Genomic DNA, 15,284 nt, shown 5'->3' on the forward strand with positions numbered 1-15,284 from the left:
AAGCATGCCTCTGCAAAGACGCCCTCCAAAAATCGTATTTCGCGCGCAACTTGCAAGGCAATTGAATCAACTTTTTTCTTTTGCCAAGTTATATTTTAGGTACATAGCAAGAAAATCACGGAGTTAAATTTTCTTGGGGAAACCGTGAGACCTAAGCTAAGTTAAAGACAAAGCAACCGGAAATTTTTGTGCCCTGTCGTTGCCATGGTTTCCACGTGCGCGCGGTTAGTTTCTGGCGTTTCCGCGCGCTGTCAAACCGCGTACAGCGTGTTGTTGCTGTTGGTTGCTGTCACGCTCGCGCTCAGTATTAAACGAAAACGTGTCTTGTTTTTTTACTTGCTGTAATCGTGACCAGCCAGCCTAGCAACAACATTCGCTTTCCGGTGAAGATCGAAAGTGCATGAAACGGTGTTCTCGGAACAGTACCCGCCGCGGTGACCGCGTTTTGAAGACGACGAAGTGAAGAAGACACCCTCGCGACGACCTGTTAGTGCACGCTGAAAAGCATCCTGATGGTCGAAAATCCCGGAGCCATCCTCAATGGTGCGTCTTTCAATCTCTTTCATACCCCCCCCCCCCCCCCCCCCCTCACAACGAACGCGATGCAATGTGCACGCTGAAAAACATCCTGATGGTCGAAAATCCCGGAGCCATCCTCAATGGTGCGTCTTTCAATCTCTTTCATACCCCCTCCCCCCCTTTCACAGCGAACGCGATGCATGGTTGATCGAGATGTCTACCGAGATGTCTACCCTATCTGAAGCTCACAGCCTCAAAAAATCATGAACATGCATTTGGCAGGTGATAGTTGATAGGTGTCAAGGCCGGGCTGTGATTCATCGGCAGGTTGTGTGCTTGACTGTGTCATGTGACATGATCGAGTTGGAACGAGCTGCTAGCTAAGGTTGAGATGGGAATCAAACAGCGTCGAAGTCAGTGTGCGTTCCCTTGATTGGCTAAGTTGTGCCGTGACGTCAACCACATGGCTAAGACTGGTGTAGCTCAGCCTGACTTACCATGACCTTTGGCTTTGGCTTGTGGTGTAGCTCAGCCTGACTTACCATGACCTTTGGCTTTGGCTTGACCTTTAATTTAACATTTGACCTTGACCTAACCCATGAACCAAACCAATATTAGCATAACTTGGTTCAGCCCCCCCCCTCAGTTTTTTTCAACATGTATGCAGCTGTTCAGCGATATGCATTCTTGATGTCATAATGATTGGTTTTTGCCAAATAGGCTCTTGCCACTTTGGACGTCATGCTTGTCACTACAGCTGCGTGCTAATTTTGCAGAAAATTAAAAAATACTTCCTTTTATAGACAGCAAAAAAAAAAAGAAAGTGAGTTTATGGCGTTGTTTGTCCAGAAGTGGCCTGGATTGCACAAAATTCGGCATTTTACACCATTGTTCATATTGAAAAATTCCCAATCTTGCTTGAACTGATGGTAGTTAATATGAGGCCGTCCACTAAGGCCGTTGCCTTCTTTCCACATTCATTCCTTCTCTCGTACCTTTCCCTCATGGCGTGGTTGAGAAGTATAGAGAGTAAGACACTGTATCTTGAAGGGTAGAGGTAAGTTAGACTTTAAAACAAAAATGCTTTGTTATTTCATGATATGGCAATTTAGGTTATAAACAAAATTTAGTATTTTTTTGCGTGTAAACAGTTTTTGCAGCCTGAAAAATTACTCTTGGAAATGTAGGTGATGACCGACCCATGCCCCATTTTACACCTTTTACACTTGTGTGCATTGTGTAGGTCTTCTGCGTTGAAAAAAAAAAGTAAAATAGGCTCACTGATTATTCCAGACTAGGAGGGATTAGTATTGTTTAATTATTAGAACCTCAAGGGTTTCCAGGTGGAACATTACATGAGGAGTGGGTGCCTGAGCACATCTAGCAACAACAATTGACCATTAGGCTGTTGCATTCTAGCATCGTCACCCACCATAAGGCATGGCGTTGATATGGTGGCTAGCACATACCGTAAATTTTTATTCAAAACTCTTAGTGTTAGACACACACACAGACAAGCCAAAGGAGGTTTAGTTACTGCGTCTATAGACACTTGTTGAGGCGAGGAAAAAAAATGTCTTCAAAGGGAGGGGAAAAAAAAAACATATTGGTCTTCACCAATTTTTGTTCTGGAGTGTATTGCATAGGCAGTGCATTGTTATTTATGTACTAAGAATATCTGATACGAATGCTGTGGTTAATTCTGACATGACTGGGTCGCCCTGGTGGAAATTTTTATGCTGGTTGGTGTTTCACCGGGATTATTTACATGGTGCAATTGCTTTTTTAGGCTGATCAGCGATAACTAGTTTGGTGAAATGGGTACGCTGCTCATCACTAGAGAAGCCCGGAAAGCAAGGGAGCAAATAATTGAGAAAAGTAATAAATGCGGAGATAACTACCTGGCTAATGGCTGTTGAAAACATATATAGTACATTTTATTTTTAACATACTTTTGCAATGAAGCTCGGTTTTTTTTTCACACTAAATCCATTTACCACAAAACATTAATTTATGCAATATGCCACCCTTTTTCTCGGAGACTAGAAGAGCCGGAATCATTTTTTACCAATACAGTGTAAGGAAGAGTCTGCTAAAGCAGAATTATTAAAATTATTGCAGAATATATTTCATTTTATAGGACCTTTATTGGTCATTTCAGCTCAGAAAAATGGTGGTTTCATGATAAATAGTTAACCTATTTGTAACACAGTAATTCTGGTTCAGTGAAGGTAACAAGGATGAGTTTGTTTCAATGATACTAGTGTGAATAGTCTAGGGTTATAGACCGTCAAAATTGAAAAACAACATCAAGGGGTACTAATGGCTATGTAAATATTTATGGAGACCAGACCTTCATGTAGGGTTCTGAAATGCTGTCTTGACCGCTGAGATCATTTCCTTTGTTTTCATTGTGACTTGTACATTGTACATTTCATAAGGATTCGTTTCTGCATTAGGATTGCTAGTAGTTGGAGTAACCAGATGGTGGTTGTCATGGGGACCATCTAGAGGGTTTCTACCTTTGGAAGAGGGTTACCTTACAGTGGGTTAGGTATGGCAAGAGTGGAGGAACGCACAGTAAGAGGGTAATACTAGAAAAGCGTATCACATCTACACCACAACTGTTGAGCGCCTGTTCCTTGGTTTCATGTCAGTGTGGTAGTACTTGTAGCGGTTATTGTTTGTAGTAGTTGAAAGCTGAAAAATGTGTACTATACGTACATGCAGGTCACTCTCTAATTCCTTACCTTAATATACTGTGAAATGAAAATACTTCTTCAGCTCTAGCTGAATCTTGTTAGACAGGGGTAACCATCCTGTTAGCTTTTATTCTGTTGTCTGTCAGGATAGGCATTCTTTTAATTTTTATTTTCCATTTTGTGCTCACTGTTATTATTTCACGTGCAAATCTTGAAATTCTGAGCACATATTTTTGCGGAAGCCTCAGTTCTCTCTAGCAGGCAATCAAGAAGATAACTAGAATAGCTGCATAAAGAAGGTATGGAACAATGTAGGTCTAGTTTTGACATTAATGATAAACTGTCACACATCAGCAGAGATGAAGTTAGTAGATTAAATTGCAGCTGTTCTAAAACACTTAATGGAAATTCCCGTAACACAACTCAAAAGGCACCTTCTAAAGATGTATGTTTTTAAGCTCTAATCAATTTTTCTTTTTTTGCAAAACTATACAGAAAATGTCTGTAGACTTAGCAAATTTTTATTCAAATGTGTACTTGCACACTTTTGCATAGTTCTCAAATATTTGTTTCCTCGTAATTTTTTCTAATAAACTTGTTAACATGTTTCGATGCAGCTGAAACGCAAGCATCCATGTACTGCATGACTTCAGTGCATGTTAAGGAACCCCAGGTAGTTGAAATTACCCAGAGCACTCCACTGCGGCGTCCTTCTTAGCCTGAGTCATTTTGGGACATTACACCCCATGAACCGGACCAGACCAAATTAATAGCAAATTAATTGTCTGGAATTCTGTTTTTGATGCAAAAGCAGCACTTTTTCTTATCATGAGAAAAGCTAGCGGCATTGTTTTTGCTCGGGAAACGGTCATAAAAATCCCAGAGATTGTAAGAAAAATAGGGTGACGTCGTCAAGCACCTGCACGATGCATGCAGTCAGACTGATTTGAAAAGAAGGCCACCTCCACTTCAGACAGTCCTATACATGTCATTTGTCTATATATACCCACCACTGGCCGATCGATCCTCATGTAGAGCAGCTTCCCGCCCTCGTGTCAAAATGTCATCCAGCGGCTTCTTGTTCAGCATTCTGGGTGATATGATACAATTTCTTTGTTTAACATCTTGGTTAAAATTACGTGTTCTGCACACTAAAGATGAAGTTAGTGCACATACATGGATGAAGACAAGACGCAGATTTCAGTGAATAGACTCCCAGGCACCATATGAAGCACGGCAGCCTATGTGGAATACACAAACACACACACCAAATACAATAGCAGCCGACAGAACTTTAAAATACATTTCAAAAACCTTGCTCAAGAATAATTCACTTACAGGGCTGTAGAACTTTTGCATTCATGCTTGTAAGCAGTCTTGAGTGTGTCTGCCAAGCGTTTTTTCCCTTGCTTTCAGCATTGAAAGTTCGCAGTTGTGTTGGAAGTATGTTTTGGATAATGGAAAAAAGAAAATTGTAGAGTGCAATACGATTACCTAGGTGCCGTGTGGTTGCTAGCACAGATATATGGAGCAGATGCATCATGCAGGAAAATGCGCAGTGTGGAAACAAAACTAAGTCAAGGATGCAGCAGAGGTCGCCAGGCAAGCCTGGGCAACCACGACAGCGTCTGGCTGATGCAAATGTCCAAGAGGATTCTGGAGCACTCGTGCTGGCACTGCCTCTTTCTCTTCAACGTCGCTACAGTGGAAACTTGCGCAGCATCGGTTGTTTGCTTGTGGTGAATGATGATCTAGAGTGTACACTCTGCTGATTAGTAATTGCTCACGCACTATTCTCTTCCCTGTTTCTTCTCAGAGGACAACAGTGTGCTCACTGCACTCTTCTCCTGTGAGACATGCGAGGAACTGTTCTCCACGCAAACCTTTCTGGAGGTACACCAGCAGCAAGAGCACCCCAAGGGTCCCAGCGGAAAGTACTGCTGTACCTACTGCCCTTACTCCAGCAATATAAAGTGAGCCTAAGTTTGAATACTTGCCATATTTTAATCATTCTAATTTTATGTGTATCGATAGTAAGGCTGGCTTTTTTAAGACTGAATCTACGTTGGGTTGGGGTATAAGGAAAGTGCAAATTTGGGTACTCCAAAAAGCAAACAGTTGTTTGCAGCAATCGAAATGTAAGAGCAGCACAGAAATGATGTATGCATTTCTTCACATCTTTATATATTAGATCCTCAGTTTCAAAAATGTTTGATAAGGTTTATATTTCCTTTCCTCTTACTGTGGCCGTATTCGTCCAAGAGCCCTATTTCGTCATATGAGTATAAAACAGATTAAATGCTAATAAAAAATAAATACAGCGACTGCTCGCAAGGCATACTGAAGTGACATAAGCTTATGAATTTATGTACCGGCACTCGTCTTGGGCTAGAAACGGGGAGGCTAACTAAAAGGGTTCAACTTAAATCGAGGGCCATGCAAAGGGTTATGGAAAGGAAAATAGTCGGTGTAATGTTAAGAAGCAGAAAGTGAGCCGAATGGGGTCAGGGAACAAATGTGAGTTAATGCCATTCTGGTAAAAATCCAGAATAAGAAATGGGCATGTAGTGTGTAGGCAGGGCAATCGATGGTCCATAATGGTGATAGAATGTATTCCATAGGAAGGCAAGTGTAGCAGGGGTCGGTAGAAAGTTAGGTGGGTGGATGAGAGTAAAAAGTTTACGGGGGTCAGATGGATGCAGCTAGCACAGGAGAGGGTTGATTGGAAGGATACGAGAAACGCCTTCGCACTGCAGTAGGTATTGTCAAGCTGGTAATGATGAATTTATATTCACGAATTGTGTGTGTGTGTGTGTGTGTGTGTGTGTGTGTGTGTGTGTGTGTGTGTGTGTGTGTGTGTGTGTGTGTGTGTGTGTGTGTGTGTGTGTGTGTGTGTGTGTGTGTGTGTGTGTGCGCGTGCGTGCGTGCGTGCGTGCGCAGTAGCTGTATGCAAGAATGTCGTACAGCGAGAACATGGAAAGTACTGTGATCTTTTCAGGTTGTCTGTGTAGAAGTCATGAATGTCCATATTGCTGTATGGCATCTTGCAGGTTCTTAAAAGCTGTAAATTTGGTATGCAGCTTGTGTGCTTCATGGAGAAGAATGCATGCTTACATATCTGATATCACTTGAGCCGTGGGTGGCCTGCATCAGGGATTAAGACAAGCAGAAGTGCCTACTCGGGTGCCCTGTATATAACATGTTCTATTCGTGCCATAACGACATGACGCTCTTAATGCTTCTCTCTGCGCTCCCCATCTGTCACTTCCATGCCTTACTGCTAACTTCCCTTTTACCAACCTTCTCGAATATAATACTGATTGTGTATTGGATAGCCTCTTCATGACAGGTGGACTTCTAGGTGGGATGTCCTAGCCAAACTATAAAAACAATCAAGCTGGTTCACCACCTGTTGACATTGCTGCAAAATGAGATACACCAGCAAGCATGGGCCAGGGATGCATAAGTGTTTTGCATAAGGCCTCTGACTGTAATATGGCACTGTCTCTCAGGCATGCTATGAGGCTGCGTCCCATAATGCACTAGTGGCAAGCTCTTGTAAGTAGAGTTGACTCTTCTGTGCGTTTTGTTCCTTATTCTGTACTCTAACCCTAATGAATGTAAAAAGGGGTCTACTTCAGACACATTAATCTAGATGTTTCAAATTTTGTTTTGTCGCAGTTTCGTCCACTGCACCCTAATTGGAGTTACCACTCCAGCACAATACTTACTTTTTTTTTTTCATGCCTTCGCCCAGGGCCCGTGTCGATGTGCACCTGAGGACGCACACCGGTGAGCAGCCTTTTGTGTGCAGTGTCTGCAAGAAGGGCTTCAAGCAGTCCAGTGGACTTAGGAACCACTGGCCGGTCCACACAGGGGAGAAGTCATACAAGTGCGCCAAGTGTGGCCTATGCTTCGGCACTGCGTCGAACATGACACGTCACCTAAGAAAAGTGCACTTCGGTGAAGGTAGAGCCTCATACAAGTGTCCCCACTGCAAAAAAGGGTTTTCCCAACAGAGCAACCTCAAGAGACACCTGAGGACGCACTCGGGAGCGCGGCCGCACGTTTGCTCTCTGTGCAGCATGAGGTTCGACAAAGAAGGCCACCTCATACGCCACAAGAACAAGGTTCACAGCCACCAGTACTCGCTGAAATGTCCACAGTGTGGTAAAAGCTTTTGCAAGTTGTTCAACCTGAGGAGGCACTTGCGTTTGGTGCATCGTAAGACTCACCACGGGACACAGATGAGTGACAGAGGTGCATTTCAGCAGCAGGGAGATGCGTCAGTTGCAGGGCCAACATGTACGGATGAAAAGTGACCAAGAAAAAATGATGCCAGCCGATATTATGAACAGCAGTGGAACTTTGTCAAACAGTGACCTGGTGATAGCTCAACACTCTAGATCTGCGATGAACCTTGGTAGCGTTGAGAGGTTGGCAGGAGAGGATGTGACCTGCTTTGGTGGAGAGGTTATTTAGATGTTCGCAAGCAAGGCTTTGCACCAGAAGTGCAAATAAAACTACGTATATTTAGAGGTGCAGACTTGTGTTGAGTCAGTGTGGCTTTGAAGGAAAGGTGTTATAAAAGATTGCACCAGTTTGTTCTGCTGTGAATTTTCTGTTGCTGCCTGATGTATACTTTCAGTATGCTTTGCTTGTCATGTATATGTTAGCTGTATCATGAAGTTTCGCATTATGAAGTCCGTGAGGTCCATTTAGAGTATGGTTTCCGAGCTTCATGCTAAGAGCATGAAACAATGTTTTGGATTCACAGAAAATGTTTACAGATATAATTTTGGGTTGAGTGATTAAAAAAATTTTAGATCATTATACGCCGGGAGAGCGTATACAGGTTCATGTGGTCAGCAATCACATCACTGGTTTAGCTTGCTGATATATTAAATGTTGATCAGTTCCTCTATAATTGGCCTTATGCTTTGAAGATCAATATATCTAATTATTAAGTTTAAATTTTTGTGTAGTTTTCTCTAGATTAATATTGCTGATGTACAGAGAAACAACTGCACGTAACAGTTCAAAGACTGCCAACCCAACCATACCTCATTAGAGCTTTTTCTTGTGAAAGCATACGTGACAATGTCTTGTGTTTTGCTGTACAGTAGATGTGCATACTATCGTCGCAGACCTGCCCTCTTGAGCTTGACAGGGCTGCCACGGTAGTGACTGTGGCTCTTTTTCTATTGATGTATTGACGCTGGTTCTATTGATGAGTTCATAGCATACATGGGCATCAGTGACATCGGAGAATGGTCGGTAATTTGTTTGAACCTGACACGTCACAAACACGTCTAAAGTGACCTGACTAGGTATGAAAAGGTTGCTAGAAATGAAGCCAGTAAGTGCCCTTAGCTGTCACTGTAACCGATAGAGTGGGTCTTTGAAGATTTTGCAAGTAACTGGTTTGGTATCCATCTGAAAAAGCTCTTTTTTGCTGGTGTGAATAGTCTGAATGGTACCTGCTTGTTTTTGTTTTTTGGATGTGTATGCTGCTAGTTGTAGAAGTGACAATTAAACGCCTGCAGGGGCGAATGGTGAGATTGCGCGTGACCTAGAGTCTTTCACAGGAGTCGCAAGTTAGTGCTTGTATGCTTGAATATTTTGTGTAATTGAGACTTGTCAGCTTTTCTTATGTGGTCGTTGACGGAAAGCAATGTGTCATTCCCAAATTCCCACTCAAAACGAACACAAGGTGCTGTTAGACTTGCACTGTTCACTAAAAAGCACGTAAACGACCGTTCCTCCGAAATTTATTATTTACAGGAATAAGGCCACTTTTTGCATGATGAGAGATGTACTTACTGCCAAATGATAATTGTTACCTTAAAGAAAAACAAACAAACAAGAGCCATGTAACAAATGGACTTTGATTAGTGTGACTTGTTTCCCCACCTTGTTTAATTCATTTGTTTTTTGGTCACTAAAGGAAGCCCCCAGCTATGCTTTAGTGGGCATATATGCTTCAGTACTCCATAATTCACTATCGAGTAACTATGTCTTTGCCAAGTTATTTATGTAGTTTGAGAAAACACTTGTAACATGTGCTCTTTGTAACTTGCCTAACTGCAACTGTTTTTGTGACTTTTCAGATAACTATTTAAAGATCATTGAGATGACTTCAGCAGGACTTTGCCCTGACCATGGCTACAAGTGCAGGCTACCTTATATATAGAGTTTCCGGCCCCGCCTTCATTTTTGCTTGTGTCTGTCATTTTTTTTTTTTTTTTTTCGGGTCAGAACGTTTCTTAGGAATCTCTAGCTTCTCTCAGTGAGCTACAGCTCTTTGTGTTATACTATAATATAGTTCATATTTCTCGCCCATTTATTGCGGCAAATCTCATCGCATTGCTTTAGTTTCTCGCATGCAAAGCTTGAACCGCGGATGCAAGTACATCATTTTTACTGCTGTGGATTGTTAAGAACGGTATTACGTGATTTCATTTTTATTACTATGGTCAAGCTCTATTTTTTATTGGTGTTATTCAATACATGTGGCAAGTTATGTATTGTTGTGTTTCTGCAACAGCCTATATTGCTATAGATTTTGGCTTTTCCCTGTTTGTCTGCTTTGGTGCGGAATCCCTGTACCCGTACACATTGCCTGTGCATATTCTGTGCAGTTTTCATGTTGACTCCATCCCCTCTACTTTTCTGTTTTCACAACCGTAGCCTTGAAGCCTACAAGGTCCATGAAGTTTTTGAAGATTCTCAGCCTGTGTTTAGCATTATTGGGATAAAAAAAGACCTACTTCAGTCTGTATGAAATAGATTATGTGATTGAAGTTGTTCTTAACCATAAATTGATCGTGCTTATAATACTATCCTCAGAGCACCTTTTAGAGATGCTTGTCTTCACACTTAAAGCCTTATTGCTTTCTTTTGCAAGAGCGGTTTCGAGAATGTGTTTAACCAAAGGAAAAACGGCGCTAAATGTTAGACAGAACACACAGAAAGACAAACGGGACAGCGCCTGTCCCGTCGTCTTTCTGTGTGTTCTGTTGAACATTTAGCGCTGTTTTTTTTCCTTTGGTTAAACACAATGTCACACCAACTAGCCCAGCAAGAGATATGGTTCTGAGAAAATGTCTGGAAACACAACCTGTAGTTTAGGCATATATTTCAAGTAATCTACACTTTGGAGACTTTCTAGGTGAACATTCTTATGTGGGTATTACTACATTATGTATGAATAATAATTAGTGGAAAAAGTGAAGATCACTGTTCACTGGCCTTGCCATTTTTCTTGCGGTTAATTAAAAAATGATATGAAGGGTTTATTGTTAGTGCAAAGCTCTGAATGTTAGTTTTTGTTCTAAATTGTATGCAGCTGACTTATTTTAGTATTCAAGTAACCTGCTGTGGTGGCTCAAGGTTTCTTTCGATTGGCTACTGGTCTCAAGGTCGCAAGTCCGATCCCGGCCATTGCGCCCATGTTTCGATGGAAGCTGTATGCAAAAAGTGCCGGTGTTCTGTGTGATGTCAGCGCACATCAGAGAATCTCGGGCAGTCTAAATGAATTGAGAGCAGTACACAACTGTGTCCATCGAAAGCCATATGTTGCTTCGGGACATTAACCCCCATATTTGCAATGTACTTTCTTTTTACTCTGAGTAGTTACTACGAAAAAATTTCAGAATCTACATTTCTGTAAAAAGAATTACAGTCACTGACCAAGTCAACATGAAAAAAGACATTTCAGACAGTTCGTGTTGACTTGGTCACTTCTTCTTGCCCTATTACCATGCCTGACCAGACGAACTTTCGTCGAACCCTTGATTCCAAGTAAATGCCAATATTTTGACCCATTCTTGTATGGGTGTATTAAGGGATTCGATACTGATGACGTATTTCAGTAGTGTAATATGGATGTAATTAATGCATGTATTTATAAGCACAGCAGAAGTCCCTACAGTTGAGCTCAAAATGACGTGAGAAGAGAATATTTTGTCCTTGAGACCTCTTGGAAATTGTTCTGTGAGGAAAGCAGAGATGGTGTAGTTAGTAGTAAACATGCATAAGTGGCACTGAAGCTCTTCTTGAATATAAAGGATGTGTTTAATTAGCACAGGCAAAAACAATGTTGAAAAAAAAAAACAGGACAGTGATCCATAACTTGTGCCACATCTATTATGTGACTGCATTCATTGGTGTGGACAATGTGCTGTAAGTTCTATATATTCCTTTCTCAGATGCCATTCGTTGTCTATTGTGTATGCCCACAGATGCTGGTGATCACATCAGCAGCAATGCGCCCGTCCAGCCTTTCGTGTACGAGACTTGTCACCAGAAGTTCCCCGCACCAGACCTGTACCGGATACACCAACAGCGTGAGCATCCCCGTGGGCCGGGCCATTAGGAAAATACTGCTGTACCTACTGCCCATACTCTAGCGATATCAAGTAAGCCTGGCCTTGACTGCTTGTCATGTTTTTTTCGTGTTGCTAATCCAGTGTAGAACGATAGAAAAATGGCTACACTGTATGAAAGAGCACTGAACAAGGATTGAGGGGAAGCCTCAGTTCACAAGCTGAGCGAGCGTTTCGACAAGGGGACTTGTTCTTTGATGAAGACAAGTCCCCTTGTCGAAACGTTCGCCCGGCTTGCGAACTTAGACTTCTTTTTAACCCTTGTTCAGTGCTTCTTCAAATTCATATTGCCAAGACAAACACCACTACAAGCCTAGTAGAGCCTGGCGGTGTCGATGACATGAGCGGAAAATCAGGATTGGCCGAAAAGGTTTTACGTCACCTACAATTGGAGCAATGGAAACAAAAAAAAATATACGGAGAAAAAGATGGAAATCGAATCAGGGGATCTGGAGGATCCCCAGTCAGACAGGTTGCCCGTAGGCCGTAGCCATATTAGTGTAGATTGGTTGAAGCAGGACTTTGTATCTATGTCGAGTGGTCTTTCACATCATGTGATATGTTACAGGTATATGCTAATGAGCGTACGTGAGATAAGATAGCTACTAATTGAGGGACTAAGCATCATTTCACAACCACACAGAAAATAGCTAAAATGCGAGGGATCAGAACCAACAGCTTAAGTTACTACTGTGCTTGGAAACATCATCTCCCAATCAGGCAGCAAAACGTGAAATGGCGGGAGATTTGGACTAACAGCTTAAATTATCACTAGTATGCGCAGGAAAGCACACCACAAGTGAAAGCCTGAGGTAGCGGCTGCTGACATCAGCAATTCACAGTCACATCATACCCTTAGAGGTGGAACTGAAGTGACCCCCAATTTTAAGGATTTTCATTTTACAGTGAAGTGGGGGGTGTTGTTAAAATGCTGTTTCGACATAACGGGGACATCGGTGCGTCTTTATTTTTACACTGTTTACAGTAGCACTTGGCAAATCTAAGTTTATACAGGATCAAGAGGTTTCTGCCTTTCGTATATTTGAACGGCCTCCGTCATTGCATCTGTGGAGAATAACCAAGGCCTGCTGCATGCTTTTCTTTCTGGCATTTTTGAAAAATTAACCAAGCTGGTTCTGAATCATTGGGATTCCATTGTCAACTCTTTATTGATGCTCGAGTCTCCTCTGTTACAAATTTCACCAGACGGACTTCCATCAAAGATGTTCACGTTCAAACTATGCATTAAATTTAGTCGATCCGCCTCCTCTTGACAGAGCTGCAAAATAAAATAGAGCGACGAGCCATGGGCAAGGAGGCACGAGTGTTCTACCTTTGAGTATGTTATCACAACATCTATTGGGTGAATTATAAGGGTCTGCTCAATGCAGCCCTGTAGCGGCACTCTTATGTGCAGAGTTGACTCTCCGTTCTATTTTGCTTTGTGGCGTGTACACTTGCACCAACATGCATGGTATCAATAATGCAGGGGTTCTCAAACATTTTGTCTCAAGGAACCCCATATGCCAAAGAACCGCCCATTCAGGACGTGCTGCTTGATCATGTACCCATCCTGGTTTTTCTTTTGTTGACTTGCTTTTGTAAGCACTTGTTCATTTTGTTGCTGTTGGCAATCACTTCATTTTGTTGCTGTTGGCAATCAGCTTTTTATCACATTCCCACCTCTCACTAATGCTCAGACCTCCAAATGGAGAACTAGAAACAGAAAACTAATCGCAAGATCAATGCTGAGCTGTACACAAAATCACGCAACTGGTCAATTGCGCGCAGCACTTTGGCACGATGCCAAAATCTGTGCTGCTTACAGACTATGTCATCGCAAACAACGTAATTTAACTGAGATGAGCTAATGCCCTAAAACAGGTTTCAGCGAACCAGATACTCTGTCCCACTTATTACTGTGCTAAGAAGTGGTAGATGGGAAGAAAGGAGCGGATGAGAGAGTAAGCAGTCCAGTGGGAGCTCACAGAACCCACAAGAGCAGCCTGTGGAACCCAGTTTGAGAACCCCTGCATCAGTGGATGCAAGTGGATATATGTCGGATGTCTATTTATAGAATATTATTTTTTTTTGCTGTTCTCTGCGCCGTCACTGGTGCTCTCTGATAAATGGACCCACTGTCTTTCCCCTCTTGCCTCCACATCCAGGGCCCGTGTCGTGATTCATGAGAGGACACACAATGGAAAAGAAGCCTTTGCACGCAAGATCTGCAAGAAGACTTTCAAGGAGCTATGTAACCGTACCGGCCACCTGGCAGCGCATGAAGGAGACAAGTTCAAATGCGCTGACTGTGGCCAGCACTTCGTCAGCATGATCACCATGACATGTCACCGCGCTGCCATGCACGCGGGCAGCTGGTGAGGCCTCACGTGTGCTCCGAGTGTAGAATGATGTTCAAAGAAGGCAGCCACCTCAAGCAACATGAGAGAGTGATGCATGGTCGCAGGTACTTGCCAAAGTGCCCACTCTGTGGCTTAGTTGCGAACGAGGTAGGTATTCTGAAGGCACATGGTCTCATTGCATGGTTCTTTTGGCAAGGACATCACTTGGAACATCGTTGAGTGACAGAAGTGCTGGCAAGGACATCTCTTGGGACATCATTGAGTGACAGAAGTGCTGGCAAGGACATCTCTTGAGACATTGTTGAGTGGCAGAAGTGCTGGCAAGGACATCACTTGTGACATTGTTGAATGACAGAACTGCATGGATGCCAGAAGTGGGGCGGTGCATGGAAAAGAACAGTAACCAGAAGCTGTACTTGTGTCCAGCAACTGTCAATGCAGTTGCGGCAGAATCTTGACAATCAAGATAGTATGATGAAGCTCAGTGGTGTGTAGACATTAACAACGGCATATATTCCTCTCCACTGAAGCAGTTATTTTGTGAGAGAGAGAGAAAATTTTATTAAGAATCTTTGTCATGGTTTGGCCCTAAAGGGCACCATAGTGCATTGCTGTAGCCTGGGCCGTTGTCTGCCTGTGTGTCTGGATGGTGGGGTTCAAGCTGAGTAACATGGCCTTCCTCTGCTTGAGTTAAGCCGTAGACACTGAACTGTCTTGGCAGACCCAAATAAGTGATGTGGAGTAGTGTTCTTCCCACATGTGTTGCAAGTAGCTGTGTGGAGTGTTGGGTATGAGAAAATATTGCAGTTTGCAGTTGCCAGCTACTTTGTTCTTTGTAGTCTGTAGGGTTGTGCTGATAGTTCTCTTTATGTGATAGTTTTCATGTTTATCATTTGAAGTGTTTTCACTGTGGCAAAAGTAAGCCTGCAAGAAATGTTGCTAGCAAGAAGCTTTGAAAGAGCTAATAGGAGTGCTTACATTTACTGACACAACCTGTGTTGAGTCCGTGCAATGTCAAAAGGAGGACACTGCAAAATCTGATGGAGTTTGCTTCACTGTAAGCTCTCACAATATTTTCCGACATACATAGTTTAATGGTCAGTGACCATTAAATTTTCAACTATGATTCCTGACCAGACGGTGTGCCGTCAAATCATCAACTAATCCCTGTTGGATATTTGTGACTTGCATCATTGGGCGAGTTAATCGAGACTGCAGTGTACAACTATGGATCATACCCAGACTACCAAGAATAGGGCTTCCAAAAACATCGTCAGAGCATGAAAATGTGGACTTCTTTTTGAGGTAAAAGA

General features: G+C 42.6%; 1 protein-coding gene across 2 annotated transcripts; it reads left to right on the forward strand.

Moving 5' to 3' along the window:
* Positions 1-230: 230 nt before the first annotated feature.
* On the forward strand, positions 231-9,471 carry LOC146173479 (zinc finger Y-chromosomal protein-like). 2 transcript variants are annotated; one of them, XM_084584757.1, is made up of 3 exons: positions 231-543; positions 5,038-5,194; positions 6,979-9,471. In XM_084584757.1, the coding sequence occupies exons 1-3, from the start codon at positions 513-515 to the stop codon at positions 7,541-7,543; spliced, it is 753 nt and encodes a 250-aa protein (XP_084440883.1). In that variant the 5' UTR covers positions 231-512; the 3' UTR covers positions 7,544-9,471. The 2 variants fall into 2 exon arrangements, with proteins under 2 accessions (XP_084440883.1, XP_084440884.1); XM_084584758.1 differs by lacking the exon at positions 231-543 and adding an exon at positions 616-662.
* The last annotated feature ends 5,813 nt before the right edge of the window (positions 9,472-15,284 follow it).

Source organism: Amblyomma maculatum, chromosome 11 (assembly GCF_055883805.1).
Source record: "Amblyomma maculatum isolate TAMU_Amacu chromosome 11, ASM5588380v1, whole genome shotgun sequence".
NCBI classification, from domain to species: domain Eukaryota; kingdom Metazoa; phylum Arthropoda; class Arachnida; order Ixodida; family Ixodidae; genus Amblyomma; species Amblyomma maculatum.

Coding starts and splice junctions, on each gene's coding strand:
- LOC146173479 (XM_084584757.1), top strand. CDS start 513: ATGGTCGAAAATCCCGGAGCCATCCTCAATG. Junction 544..5,037: donor TCCCGGAGCCATCCTCAATG/GTGCGTCTTTCA, acceptor GTTTCTTCTCAG/AGGACAACAGTGTGCTCACT. Junction 5,195..6,978: donor CCTTACTCCAGCAATATAAA/GTGAGCCTAAGT, acceptor GCCTTCGCCCAG/GGCCCGTGTCGATGTGCACC.